Below are 14349 nucleotides of genomic sequence, written 5' to 3'. Positions count from 1 at the left end.
GTTTAAGGGGCCAACCCTTTGGCAAACTGTTCTTGAAGAAATTCCAGCACTAAACCAACCGGGAAGTTAACTGGTACCACCTCAGTGGAGAGACCGGAGGCTCGGAGCATACCCACAGCCACAGCCACATTCTCCAGAACTCTGGGCAGGCTATTGTTTCGAAAGGCGAGCTCCCGAAGCTTGCAAGCAAGCGCTGGAGCCGTTGGGTGAGGAAGGAGAAAGGGAAAAGCCTGTTTCCAGGCTTCATGCCAGGTCCATCTGCGACCCCTGGGAACTAGCACGCCGCTCCACCATAGTGAGAGAGAGGGCCAGAACCACGAGGATCGGGGGCACCCTCCTTGAAGAGTGCCCACCGGGAACAGAGCATCTTCATAGACATCACCTTCCTTGAGAACCGACTTAGCATATTCCACTCCCAAGAAAGCAATACACCGTGTTTTCACTTGCTGCTTGCTTTAATTTTTCTAATTTTTTCAGACATTTACAACTTACCATAAAGACAAACACACATAGAGCGCTTCCTGAACAAACAGAAGTGGCTTTACTCCATGTGTTTTTTATAGCTTCCTGGTTGTGACGTCACTCCGTCAGTGATGCTGCACTTTCCATTAGACTGATTACACACGTGATTCAGAGTGTGGACAACGCAGAAGCTTTCCCAAAGCGTTGTTGATGCAGCTTGAGTTCCTGAATGGGAACACAACCCATATTGGATCAAAGTTAGTTCTTTTAATTGAAATACCATTAATATCAAATAAAAACAGCTTTTTGTGTCACTGAGATTAGTTCACAAAATAGATTCAAACAATGGTATATGGTGTTTAATAACATTTGAACACAAAAAAAACATTAGAACAAAGAGATTGTGAACCAAGAGCACATGAAAGGTGCAATATTGTGAATAGATGGTGTGTTTGTGGTTACATTATATTGAGTCTGTAATTAGCTTAGATCAAAGTACAAGTGTTTTGCTGCATTGACTTAACTTGGAACTGTAAAGTCCAGGTTAAGCCAATGTCACTTTAAAGCTTGGTACATTTAAGCTACAACAAACATGAACAGTTCCATGAAAATGTGTATTTTGGGCAGAGGTGGACAGTAACAAAGTAAATGTACTTCTTTATAGCATTCAAGTAGCCTTTTTTGCGTATCTTTACTTTACTAAAGTATTTCCATTTTGGGAGACTTTTACTTTAACTTTTATACATTTTAAATTGACTGTTTTTAAAAAATCTCCTAGTACTTTGGATACTTAAATACATTAAAAGGCAAAATACTTTTGTACTTTTAATCAAGTGAAGGGTTAAGGGAGTACTTTTACTGGAAAATAAATTAAGTGTATGTCTACTTTAACTCAAGTACATGGTTTGTGTACTTCGTCTACCACAGGTTTTGGTAGCTACAAGATAGCTAACAATAGTGATGTATTTTAATAAAACTGAATCTGATGGTCTGAAAGGTCAGTTTTATAGATTTAGCTAACAAATGTATCTATGTTGATAGATTGAAAGTAAATACTGCAAATAAATTTATTTACTGTAGTGAAATTGTATATATTTTTGATAATATGAGCAGCCATGCTAATGTGACATAATAAGCTGTGCCCAGGGGTTCAGGCCACCATCCAGACTAGAAAATCCAAGGTTATTTTTTTGTCTTTGTCTAGTCAGAGGTCAGTAATTACTTTGTTATAAGTTGCAGCAAGACATAATGCAGGGTCTGTTTTTTTGAGAGAAATGCTACAGACGTGGCATGCTGAGACATGAGGTTTGTTAATTTTTTTGCATGTGAAATCATAGAAATACATTGTGTTTGGCAGTAAGTATGTAAGCCACCTCAGTTACTACAATGATGTGGTCTCAGAAGTAGTTTGGTGACTAGGGCATAGCGTACCATTAAAGTTTTCCATTTATATCCACAGAGTGCCGCTGCCCTTGCCTGTGGCACAAGCACATCTGTTGAGTTTTCTACTATGTAGGTCACTTTCCTGAAGGCTTGAAAATGAAGTGCTGACAGCATAGTGCAATGTCAGGGAATTTCTGGCTCCTCATTAAAATATCCCATCTCTTCTTCCCTTGAGAAACTGCTGAGGTTTGAAGGACACTGCACAAGTGCTTACTTACATATGCATAGTCCGCACATAACAAAATAAGCTATTTGAATATGTATTAGGGCTTGTCTTCGTATACAACAACCTGAGCAGGTTGCTCTTTCTAATTATGATGTTATCAAACTGTATTTGTCATTGATGACAGTCCTGCTAGTAGTGCAGAAGTCTCTGAACTGGACTTATTTTGACCTGTTTTTTTTATTTACTGGAGTAATTTCACAACTATTTACATAAGCTTAGGAAAAAAAAACTTCCATCGACAGTGAGTCATACAGAGAGCTAAGCTTTTGGCATGGTGCGGGCACGGTAGTAGGTGTGCGTAGTCAGAATTCTATGGAGAATATTCCTGTGATAGAGCCCCATTTATATACCTCAATCTGCAAGCTCTGTGCCACAAAGTGGATTCCTCGTAACATTTGGGTCACCTCAAAAATGGTGAGAAAAGGGAACACGGTACATTATGGGGCTTTTAATGCCTATTCAGGTGCTTTGTGTGTAACGTTGCTTGGTGTGTTACATTACTTGTGCTCAGTTTGTGATTTAAAGGTTTCTTTACTGTACAAGTCTAGTGTGTGTATTGTATGTGTTACAGCTTCCAAGTAAACACAGGAAATGATGAAAAGGTGTTCAGCAAAAACAGGACGTACTCTCAGAGAAAACGAACTATAAAACACTAATGGTGCTTTAAAGGAGAACTTTAGTTATAACTGTACCACAATGCTTGGGCTTTACTGTATATGTATGTGTGTTTCAGAGCCAGTACAGCACTCAGATTGACATTCGACATTTGTAAAAAGCTGAGGAACCACATGGACATCCTGCCTAAAACAGCCTACATTCAGGCAAAGTCCAGCTTTCATGCCCACCTCAAATTCCTGCCCAGGTAACCACAAAGCCCTGCTATTAGAAGCAGAAGAACTTTCCTTTTAGATGACTACATTGTAAAATATGTGTATTATAATTTTTAAGGGAGGAGTTATTACCCCTGAAGAGACCATTCCCATCAATATATAGAAATGTTTCAACTTCCCATAAAATTGAGCAGTTCGAATAAACTTTGATTGAATTTTAATGATTTTAGCTTGTTGTAAGGGGAAAAGTGGCCATGACTAACCATGGCAACAAAATTCCCCTAGAGATATAATAGAGCCTTTCATTTTTTTTTTTTTTCAATTTATATGGAACTCGTTAATTTTTTTTTCTTTGTTGAAGCATTTTGGTTACTAAGAAAGTTTTGATGTCCAGACTCATGGCTTTTCACAACAAATAATAATAGCACATTTGATTGATCAGACTGTTTTATCTTAAACAGGGATTAGAGCAGAATCTGTCCTCTTTTTCTATCCTTTCTATCCCTGCTGCTCTTTACTCACCCCTCTTCCCTCATGCTTAAAGTCCAGTTGCAAGATTTGATCTGACTTAGTCAAATGCTTATATAACTCGCTGCAGTTTTCACATTTTGTATTATAAACAATGCTTTCTATAAACAAGCTCTTTTCTGGTTGTAAACATAGAAAAACACATTCACACACAAAATCAAATGTATTGGGGTTTTTAAACAGATAGCAAAAAAACATATAAAGGGTTTTAATACATTCATAGTTTTAGTTTATTCGTCACATATACGTACATTACATAACAGTGAAATTCTTTCTTCACATAAAGTCAGAGCATAGGGTCAGCCATGATACAGCACCCCTGGAGCACAGAGGGTTAACGGCCTTGCTCTAGGGGCCAAGAGTGGCAGCTTGGCGATACCAGGGCTTGAACCCCCAACCAGCACCAATTTGTTTGATTCATTTTGTATAAAAAGTTTTAATTGTGGTTGGAGTCCCTGGCAGAGTCTATGTTCATACCTTATCAAAATACTTTATTAATCCTGTAGGGAAATTGTTGGTTTGCAGTTGCTTACAGTAAAATAAAGATAGGAAATAAGAAAAAAAAAAGAAAAGAAATGTAAATAAAATGTAAATTTTAAGTTAGAAATTAGGTAAAATGTAATGTGTGGCAGCAGTAAAACAGGTGGCAGAAAAGCCAGATTACAATGATAGTTATACAAGTTATTCCACATATATTTTTATTATTATTATTAATAATAATAATTATTATTATTGTTATTTCACTGAAATTATTGCACATAATTTCCGAAGATCTTAACATTATATAAGTGTTGCATGGAAATCAATAACTATATCTCTATATAGATATGAATTGAAAAAAATTTGATTAGCACCATATTCCAAGCTATTATCTGGACTTTTTTGGATGTAAACCAAACCACATATTAGTGCTGGGACAGGTCTTGGGTTAGCATGAGCAACCAATTCAGAATAGTGAGGAAAAAAGCCTGGAGAAATGAGTCATTTCTACTGTAGAGCATTAAAAAAAATGCATTCATTTGCTCCCCAACCACAAAACTCCATAATCTCTTAGTAACGTTTGCTTTCAGTTTTTCAGTGATCCTCCAACTGCTCTCCGAACTTCCCAAACTCGGGTGTGCACAGCTCCCAACAACACAACACTCAGAAAATTGGCCAAAATAATGTAGCTGCATGCAAGACTTTTAACTTTTAAAATGAAATAGTATTAAATAATGAAGTATCAGAGTAGAATAAAGGAGACAGCCAACTGTAATATTAATGAACATTATTACTGCTTTATGAATATTTGACACTAGTGAGATCTTTCAGGGATGGATTTAAAATAAAACATTTAAATGTAAGTACTGCACAACCAATTATTGAAAATGTATAGGCATTAATTTTTATTTCATTTGTGATGTGTTATCTGGACAATTGATCTAATCGCCTATAGTCAATAGTCAATATAGTCAAAGCATCTTGAACTACAAGTAAGCTTTAAATCTGTCTTTAGGAAATGTGTCTTTATGTCGGTTGCAGGACTAGGATTAGGCAGTAATAGCAATAATGGAAATAGTATTCTACTGATCATTTGGATGGTAGCGTGGGGTGCTTTCATATCAGAAGCCAAAACTGTGCTACAAGCCTGTTTTTTTCCGACAGATGGGACATGTGACGCCCCGCAAGGCTTTTCCGCAGCACCACGCCAAGCTAATTCAGGAGTGACTCTCCCACCGAGACTCCATTAACCGAGAACAAGCGATTCTTTAAATAAATCGGTGCTAGTGTGGGATTGATAACACCAGTGTAGAGCTCTCAGATGGTAGCATGGATGGGGTAAATGGCACATAGATCCTAGACTGGGGACACCTAAATGTAGCAATTTAGGCTCATCAAAAATCACACCATTGTTCGTAATCTTTTTATCGGATTCACTTTATTTTTATTTCGCTATCGGTAGGATGCATTATCGACATTTAAAATCCACTTTATTACCTAACTAAGCTACGGCCCTTTTTTTTTTTAAACGAAATTTCAATTTATATTTTTGTTAAATATTGCTACCCCAGTGGAGGAGAATATTTTGAATGCATTTAGATCTATTTGTCAGGAGGTTCATAAATACAACAGGCAGAGCTCTAGTTTCTGCTCAATGCTTCATCTTAATAAAGCAGTATTACACCAGGCTTTATCTCTTTGGTGTGTTTGGATCAAACCCTACTGTTAAATGTTGTATCTTATGTAAGAAAAAAGAGGTTTATTAGCCCTGCGTGAATTTGCAAAACTCATAGCAAGCTCATTATATTAGAAGGTCTTGCATAATTAAAGGGGCATTCACGACAGTAAGGATCAGCATTTTTAACGACTTGCAAAAAAGAATTCCAAAAAAAAAACCTGCCCAATTATATCTTGTAACTCTGGCTACAGGAATCGTTCAGATGAAGCATTTGCTTATTGAAAGAACCATAGTGCCAATACCAATGTGTTTACACAATTCCCATGACATGAATACATACTTTCATTCATTTCACTTATACAGTATAATTTTGCTCATTGTTCATAAGTTAATCCTGACTTTCTTAGATGAAAACAGTTCTTATTTAAGCACTTGTGTTTGACCTTTAGTAGCTTTTGTACTCTACATGGTGTTTAATTTAGGCATATTATTACTGAGCAAAGCTTATTGTATTACATAATCTGACATTTGACTGCATGTCCCTCTCTAAATCCCACTCTACTGCGCCTTACTCCCACAATCACCATGGTTACCATGCTCTCGCACGGTAGAGCCCTTGGACTACGTGGAACTACTAATGCAACTCTTGTCTCGCTCTATTTATTTCTCTCTCTCGTTCTCTATATATCCCTGTCTCTTAGAATCTCTGTCTTCCTTGCCGTCTCTCTTGCCCCTTGCTTTCATTTCTGCTACAGATTGCTACATACACTTTGTAATATCAGTAAATATTTCAGCAGTTCGAGACTGAAAAAAAAAAAAAAACAGACATCAAATGTAAAGAAAGACACCAGTGGCAGCTTCTGGTCATCATCAGTGCATTTACAAAACTGTAATGTTTAGTTTTGACCTGTCCTTCATGTCTTTTTGATAGATGTAGTCTGTCAGAGGACGCCAAGTCCTTCTTTGACCAGGACACAGGCGTCCTGGAGGTACCTCTGAATATACAGGTGGCTGATCAGGTAGGTGCAAATAAGTCAAAAATAGACCATGGCTGGCTTTACATGCCCTCTCTCTCTTTCTCTTTCTCTCTCTCTCTCTCTCTCTCTCTCTCTCTCTCTCTCTCTCTCTCTTTCTCTCTCTCTCTCTCTCTCTCTCTCTCTCTCTCTCTCTCTCTGTTTCAACATGCTGGCATTTCTTCAATTAAATATCTAGCACCCCCACTGTACTGCTTTGGTGATAAGTTTATTATTTTATACATGTTTATATGGCAATATGATGCATTGTCTCTTAGCATATTTTTTGATTAGCGTAGTGGATTGAGTCAGAAATTAGGACTTCCATAATCCCCTAACCTGGATTCTGGTAAAAATTTTCCTTTCCAAAAAAAGCCCCCCTACACTACTCCATCCTTGGCAAACAGGATCTAACATCATCCGCTTGTCCTGTCACCCACTCAGATTTAGATTTCAGGCCAGGACTCATGCTGAGCTCAAACCTGTGTTTCTGACCAAAACATTGCCTATGGCAAATCCTCAAAACCCATACACACAGATACATTTACTCTCTCTCTCTCTCTCACACACACACACACACACACACACACACACACACACACACACACACACACACACACAAACACGGACCTTCAATTAGAACCTTATTAGGAGCTTCTACTCTTAGTAGGTAAAAATTGGGTGATTCTTAGAACACACCCATCAGAAGAGAAACATTTCATCATTGCATGATCAGTCAGAATAACTCATTATTGCACTGATTTGAAGTGACTCACCAGTTTGACTCATTGTGTTTGTCATTTTATTTGTCCTCCATCTGTTTGTCACCATTACTACCTTATTGTCCTTCTGACTCAAGGTATCAATTATTAATGCACACAGCACCGTCGTGCTCGAAATAAACACACATGCAAATACACGGCTTCTCATTCTCGCTCTCTCACCTTGTATCCCTTTTTTTCTTTCCACTCTATAAATACACACTAGTGTGTAAACAAGGTTTGTGAAATGACGGGCTGAAGAAATTTTACTGTGGCATCTGTTTTATTTCGAATAATTTGTTTAGCTGCACTTGTTTAGAATTATATACTGTATAATCAATCATTTATCAATCTACTGACATCTTTTTTGGCGGTCAACATTCACTACAGGCATGTGCTTCGCTCATTTTTCTTATTTTTTTTCAATAGGTAAAACCTGTTCCTTTCACCGTCCATGCTGTTGTGACCACCTCCGATTTCAAATTTGATCGCACCGAGGTGGATTTTGGCCACTGCACCGTTTTCGACGCTGTTCAAACCACTGTGCGTCTAACCAACCTCTCTTTATTGCCACAGGACTTTGGTTTTGTGGCCATTCCCAAGGTGAGTCCAGAGTACTGATCAAATATCCCAGTATGTTTATTTATAGATTTAGTAATTGCATGTGTGCGAAAAGAAAATCTGTGAACAAAAAAAACAACAACAGATAATTATGATGATTATGATGATTATGATGATTATGAATACTGGTTCTAATGTGCATCAGCTAAGCTGTGGTTTATTTGATCGCATTGGAAATAGTGCTCCACTCATTGTTTTACTGATAAACCAGCCTGAAGCCATGTGATATGTGAAGCGTTTCCACAGTCTCTATTTCCGTCTTTCTGGAAACACACTCACCAGTGAAAGCACTAGAAAGTTCCACCACATATTCGTGTAACTGAACTGATATCGGTAACTGAACTGATATTCACTGAAGATATGTTATAACAGAACAAGCATTTTCATCATAATATGTAAAGCATTTGTAATAGAACCTCCCCTTTATTTACTGTATCACGAACATACTGTATAAAAGATATTTAGGGTTTTCAGACGTGACAGCTTCCTCAGCATGATGTAGAGTCACTATATTTTGCAGATTCTCTTACAGAGATCAACTGACAGAAATATTTAGACTTTCCAATAAATCCTCAGGCAAAAAAAATTAGGTCGATTTCGAAAAATGCTATAAATCCAAAAACCCCATTATAGAGAAAATGATTTTTTTACACACTTTTAAAATATTTAATAAAAAGGTAGATCAATGTATGTTAATTAAGTATGAAGGTACTTATTAATTAATTGTTTTTATTCACAAGTAGGAGAATGGAGGTGACAGTGTTGTAATTTGAGATATTGCTCTAAATCCAATAATTGTTTTTTAATTTATGGCTAAAATCAAAAACTGTATTCTATTGTAATTGTAGCAGTGGCATGCTTGGTCAGCTTATCCTTTAAACAGTCTCCACATTTTTTTTTCTCTGGAGAGCACAGTGGAAAAATCCTCTTTCAGTTGACTGAAATGAACAAATCAAATTTGTAATATATATATATATATATATATATATATATATATATATATATATATATATATATATATATATACATACACCGTATTTTCCAGACTATAAGATAGCTTGTATATATAAAATAGCTTGTGTCCTGGCTATTTTGCTTATCCATGTTGTCTAGCATACATTCTACTTTTAGGACACATCTAATATTGGCCAGGTCAAAATTCAGACCTCAACCCAAATGAGAATCTGTGTTGGGATATCAAGAGAGCTTACAAGTGAACAACTTTGAACATCATTGAATAGAAGCAAGGTTGTAAAGAAGAGTAGAGAAGAGTAGGCTAGAATTTCTCTAAAATAATGTGAGACTGACAAACTCTTAACGAAAAATGTTCAATTAAAGTTATTGCGGCTAAAGGTGGTTCTGTATTTTATTAAATTATAAGGTGTAGTTTTCCCCACCTGCTTTCTGAATGTTGGTTTACTTTTTTGGAAAAAACAGTGACCACACATTGAACTACACATTGATGGGTTTTTTTTTTGTCCTCGTCAACTAAAGTTGACAGAAGTTGATGACTGTATATGTAGATTGTGTATGAGATTTCTGTGCTTTGTGGAGTGTGACGAAGTGAGGCATCTGTTACGAAATATGTATTTTTGGCGTGTTGCAAGCTGCATGGTGCTCCGATGACATATATTTTGGTAACAGAAATGCTTGTAAAAAAGTAAACATGAGTCATCACGGCAAGACAAAATGGCCGCCAAAAAGCCGTTGAATCCACTCCTTTTACGACATCAAATGCTGCCGATATGGCACGTGCCCATGAGCTTTTTTCAGAAACAGACCACTTCAGCATAAAAATTTCCACTGTGACCAGTGAGCTGGCACCCTGCGTAGTGGGGGTTACTAAAAGGAAGAATCCATCTGCCACTAAATTGGAAGCTTCAGAAAGGGTTTAAAGGACGGGGGTAAAACGGTATATCACGTCATACAAATGCGATGCCAAGTAGTATTTTTCCTGACCTTATAAAGCAGTTCTGCAGTAGTACACTATTAATGTCGCTGTATATCATGTGTATAAAGCTGTGTCACCTTAAAGTCTAATTACATCTATCACACCTACTTATAGAAATAAAGACAAACAACTCAAGTACTACAATTGAACCAGATAGTGACAGAATTGACTAATGAAACAAATACCAGAGATCAAAAATGACACAAAATACAGTATATTTTCTAAACATAGTTGAGTATTAATATGATTAGGATATAGACAAAAATTATTGTTATTTATTTTTCCCTTTAATATATGACAGAGAAAACAGACAGCAGAAACTATAATTGTAATTTTTAACAATGAACTTAATGATCAGGGCATTTTTTTATTGTATTTTAACCGCATAATTCTATTCACATGAGTTTCTATCTATTGCATAACATATTGAAATCTGTATTTTATTTATTTATTAAAACTGATACAAGATTCAAACAATAACAAGACAGTGTGTAAATGACAAATTCATGACATGCATCTCCGATATTCTGCTCTGCTGATTTCTTTTGTGTAGTTCATTGATGTCCAGCCTAATGATGGTTTTGGCACCCTGCTACCGCTACAGACGCTGGAAATTGATCTGATCTTTAGTCCTTCAAAAGCAGACGAATACAATTTTCAACTCACCTGCAAGTCAGGAATTAACAGGTACTGCACATCTGGTCATTCCAGTTAGGAAGGTTTTTTCCTTCAGATGTTTAATTCTAGTCAATAATAATAATTATAATAATAATAATAATAATAATAGTATAACAATTTAATTAGGATAATATTGTAAAAATATGTTAGTTATTATGTCAGTGAAGATGAAAATCCTTTCTGTTTTCCACTTAGACAGTTTCGGTTATCGTGCCGTGGGATTGGTGTGCGCCCTGTGCTGGAACTTTCTAATTCACTGGTGCAGTTTGGAGCCACGGCAGTGGGAGATCGGTCCACAGCAGTGCTGCATGTGCTGAACTCTCACACCAGCCTCAATGACTTTACACGCCCCATGCCACGCATTGGCAAAGGAACGGTCTCTCGTGTGGGTGCCAGGTTCTTCTCATTCACTCCTCCAGAAAACTCTGAAATTACAGTGGCCCCGACTACAGGATGTGTTCTGCCTGGACAGGTAATGATTTTGCTATTTAATCTTCTGTCAAGTTTTAAACCTTAGCAGCTTAATGCTACTTTATTGTCCATAGAGATGTCTGGTCCAAGTTACCTTCAGCCCATTGCTGTGTGATGACGACATCAAGGCAGAGGCCATTCAGATGCTGTCGCAGCAAGACGAGCTACAGGTGTTTCTACATAATGATTATGAACTATCAGGATACACTGGTTACCTGTTTGTATTTGTTTACTTTCTAATCTAGATACTGAAGGAACAGCATGTTTTTCTTTTTTGATGCTTTCAGAACAAAAAGGAGGAATCGAAGAAAGGGAAGAAGTCTCCCCTAATTCGAAGCTCAAGCAAGTTGAAGGAAAAGACCAGCAAAGTGTCTCTGACTCGCAAAAGCGAAAGTCTTTTGCAAGCCCTGAACCAAGCAGACATACAGAAGGAGTTAGTGTTAAGTGTTATAAGACATACACGTTTCTGGATGCCTGAGCGTCACAGCCATATGTGCTCTTGGAACATTCGAAAAAATATTCTCCAACTTGCTATTATTTTGCGAGAAAAGAGAAAAGAATGCTAAACACTGATGCTGCAGTGCATGTCAGTGGGGCTGACATCAGATCTTAAGAATTCAGTTGAAATGTTTTACACCAAACTTTGCAAACCATGTTTTTTGTGCACAGGCACATTGTCATGCTTGGGGCCCTATAGATCAAGTGAAGGAACATTATAATTCTGCATACACTACACAAACAGCATACAACCAGATCCTATACAGTTGTGATTTAAGAAAAGCCCACATAGGGGTGTAATGGTCAGGTGTCCATGTACGTTTGAACATCTGGGCCATAAATATCCTCAGATCAGATTCTTAATGAAAATGTGCTTTTTAGGTGTAATGGCTAATACACACTTTAATTCTCTAGCTCTGCCGAGTATGTTGCTGCGAAAGCCTCTCTACTCCACACTTTTAAAAAGAGATGTAACCGTTACGTCATCCCGTGCTTTGTGTCCGATGGAGATGGTACACACCAGAAGGAGACAAAGCAATCCCTCTACAGGTGAAATGAAATTGCTTACACATTGCATTCTATTTAAACAGCATACACGGTTAGTGAAAAAGTTTTCTCATGACGTATGTTGGAGCTCAGACAAATGATGGAACTCCTTTTTGAGCGGACACATTCGCAGACTGGCTTTTTCTCGCGGCAAAATAAACAAGTTTTCAGTCGTAGATATGAGAGAACCAAAAACAGCTTTATAGCAGTCAGTCAGATCGTCATTACAGCTCTCAGGAGGCACATCTCGATCAGCAATGGCACAAGTCGCCTGATGCTAGCGAGTGCATGTTCAAATCCACAAAACCTCCAAAAGCCTCATTTGCCTCATTCACAGATTCCATCAATTTCTTTATTTGTGTGATTTTCTTTTTTCCAAGACTAAGTTTGGAATCAGAATCAGGTTTATTGACCAAGTGTGTTGACACGCACAAGGAATTTGGTTCCAGCTGTTGGTGACTCTCAAAAGTACAGACATAAATAACACTTCATTTAGCTTAGATGATACAAGACAATATAGACAATACAGATTAAATTAGGACACAATGTACATAAGATAAAAAAGGTTACTTTAGGACTTTTGTACAATATACAGCAGTAATAGTGTGTGTTACATATATGGATGAAGTGATGACTGACTGTTCTTCTAATGCAGTGCTTATAGATATGAAGCAAGGCATATAATTAGGGTCAGTTGTTAATGAGGGCGATTGCCTGAGTAAAGGAACTGTTCCTGTGCATGGCAGTTTTGGTAAACAAAGTTCTGTAGCATTTGCCAGAAGGGAGGAGTTGAAAGAGGTTGTGTCCAGGGTGCAAAGGGTCAGTAGTGATTTTTCCTACCTGCTTCCTTGTTCTTGTATAGTACAAGTCCTGTAGAGTGGGCAGGGGAGCACCAATGAGTTTTGTCTGCTGTTTTAGTGTTTGCTGCAGTCTGTTCCTTTCCTGTTATGTTGCTGCTCCAAGATGTTCATAGATCTTCATAGATGTGCACAGGACTGATTCAATGACAGCAGTGTAGAACTGTATCTACGGCAGACTATACTTCCTTAATTGGCATAAAGAGTAGATCCTCTGCTGGGACTTTATGTTGGACTCCCATTTCAGGTCTTGGTAGTTCCCTAGAAGGTCTCCATAGATGACACAGGGCTGTCAGATATTGTGAGGGAAAGTAGTGTTGAGGGGTGTTTCCCAAAGTCCACTATTATCTCCACAGTTTTGAAAGTGTTTAGCTCTAGGTTGTTCTGATTCAGTCAGATTCTCCACTCCATCGCCTTCAGCTCCCTCAGCAAGGCAGTTGTCATCTTGGTGGTGTGTTTGTGGTCGTTATTATGTTGAAAAACTGCCGTTCTGACCAGTTTCTGAAGGGAGGGCATCGTGTTCTGCTTCAGACAGTCACAGTACGTTTTGGAACAAATGTTTCCCTCAATGAACCGCAGCTCCCCAGTACCAGCAGCATTAATGCAGCCCCAGAACATGATGCTACCACCACCATGCTCGACTGTAGGCAAGACACAGTTTTCTTGGTACTCCTTACCAGGGCGTCGACACATTTACCAGGGCGGACACCATTTGAGCCAAAAAGGTTCAGCTTTCTTGTGAGCCAGCTTTAGAAGAGACTTCTTTCTGGGACGACGGCCATGCAAACCGACTTTTTGAAGTGTGTGGCATATGGTCTGAGCACTGACAAGCGGACCTTCCGCTTCTGCAGTCTCTAAAGCAATGATGGCAGCATTTATGCATCAGTTTTTTAAGACAGCCACAAGGACTCGACTTCTTTGATGGACTGTTCTGAGTGGAACCCGTCTTGGAAAACCTCTGTATGACCCTGGCCACTGTACTGTAACTCAGTTGCAGGGTGTTACCAATATTCTTATAGTCTTGGCCATTTTTGTGGAGAGCAAAAATTCTGATTTTCAAATCTATAGAGAGTTTTCCTGATGTTCCATGACGTGCCATGTTAAACATCCAGTGGTCACTATGAGAAAATTGTACTCCAAGCACCAAACTTTAACTGCTCTAACACAAGATACACCTGTGAAGCAAAAACATGAACATAATGAATAGGACGTGGCTTTGCATGGTTACTATGGCTATTATCATTTAGGGTGTACTCACTTTTGATGCCAGCTATTTTGATAATAATGACTGTATGTTGAGTTATCC

The 14349-nt window shown here is 37.9% G+C and overlaps 1 protein-coding gene across 1 annotated transcript in view; it reads left to right on the top strand.

The window, feature by feature from the left end:
• cfap74 (cilia and flagella associated protein 74) overlaps positions 1-14349 on the top strand; it is a gene marked incomplete at its 3' end in the record, with an annotated part of 64942 nt that overhangs the window by 38256 nt on the left and 12337 nt on the right. Inside the window, exons 22-29 of the mRNA XM_083554340.1 lie at positions 2865-2993; positions 6579-6666; positions 7851-8024; positions 10547-10680; positions 10867-11143; positions 11217-11312; positions 11430-11575; positions 12055-12189. Coding sequence (XP_083410466.1) covers positions 2865-2993; positions 6579-6666; positions 7851-8024; positions 10547-10680; positions 10867-11143; positions 11217-11312; positions 11430-11575; positions 12055-12189 — 1179 coding nt within the window. The remainder of the gene's footprint in view (positions 1-2864; positions 2994-6578; positions 6667-7850; positions 8025-10546; positions 10681-10866; positions 11144-11216; positions 11313-11429; positions 11576-12054; positions 12190-14349) is intronic.

Source organism: Silurus aristotelis, assembly GCF_946808225.1.
Source record: "Silurus aristotelis genome assembly, chromosome: 11".
NCBI lineage: Eukaryota > Metazoa > Chordata > Actinopteri > Siluriformes > Siluridae > Silurus > Silurus aristotelis.
Note: the sequence above shows the minus strand (reverse complement) of the source record. Positions and strands in the feature narration are given on the sequence as shown.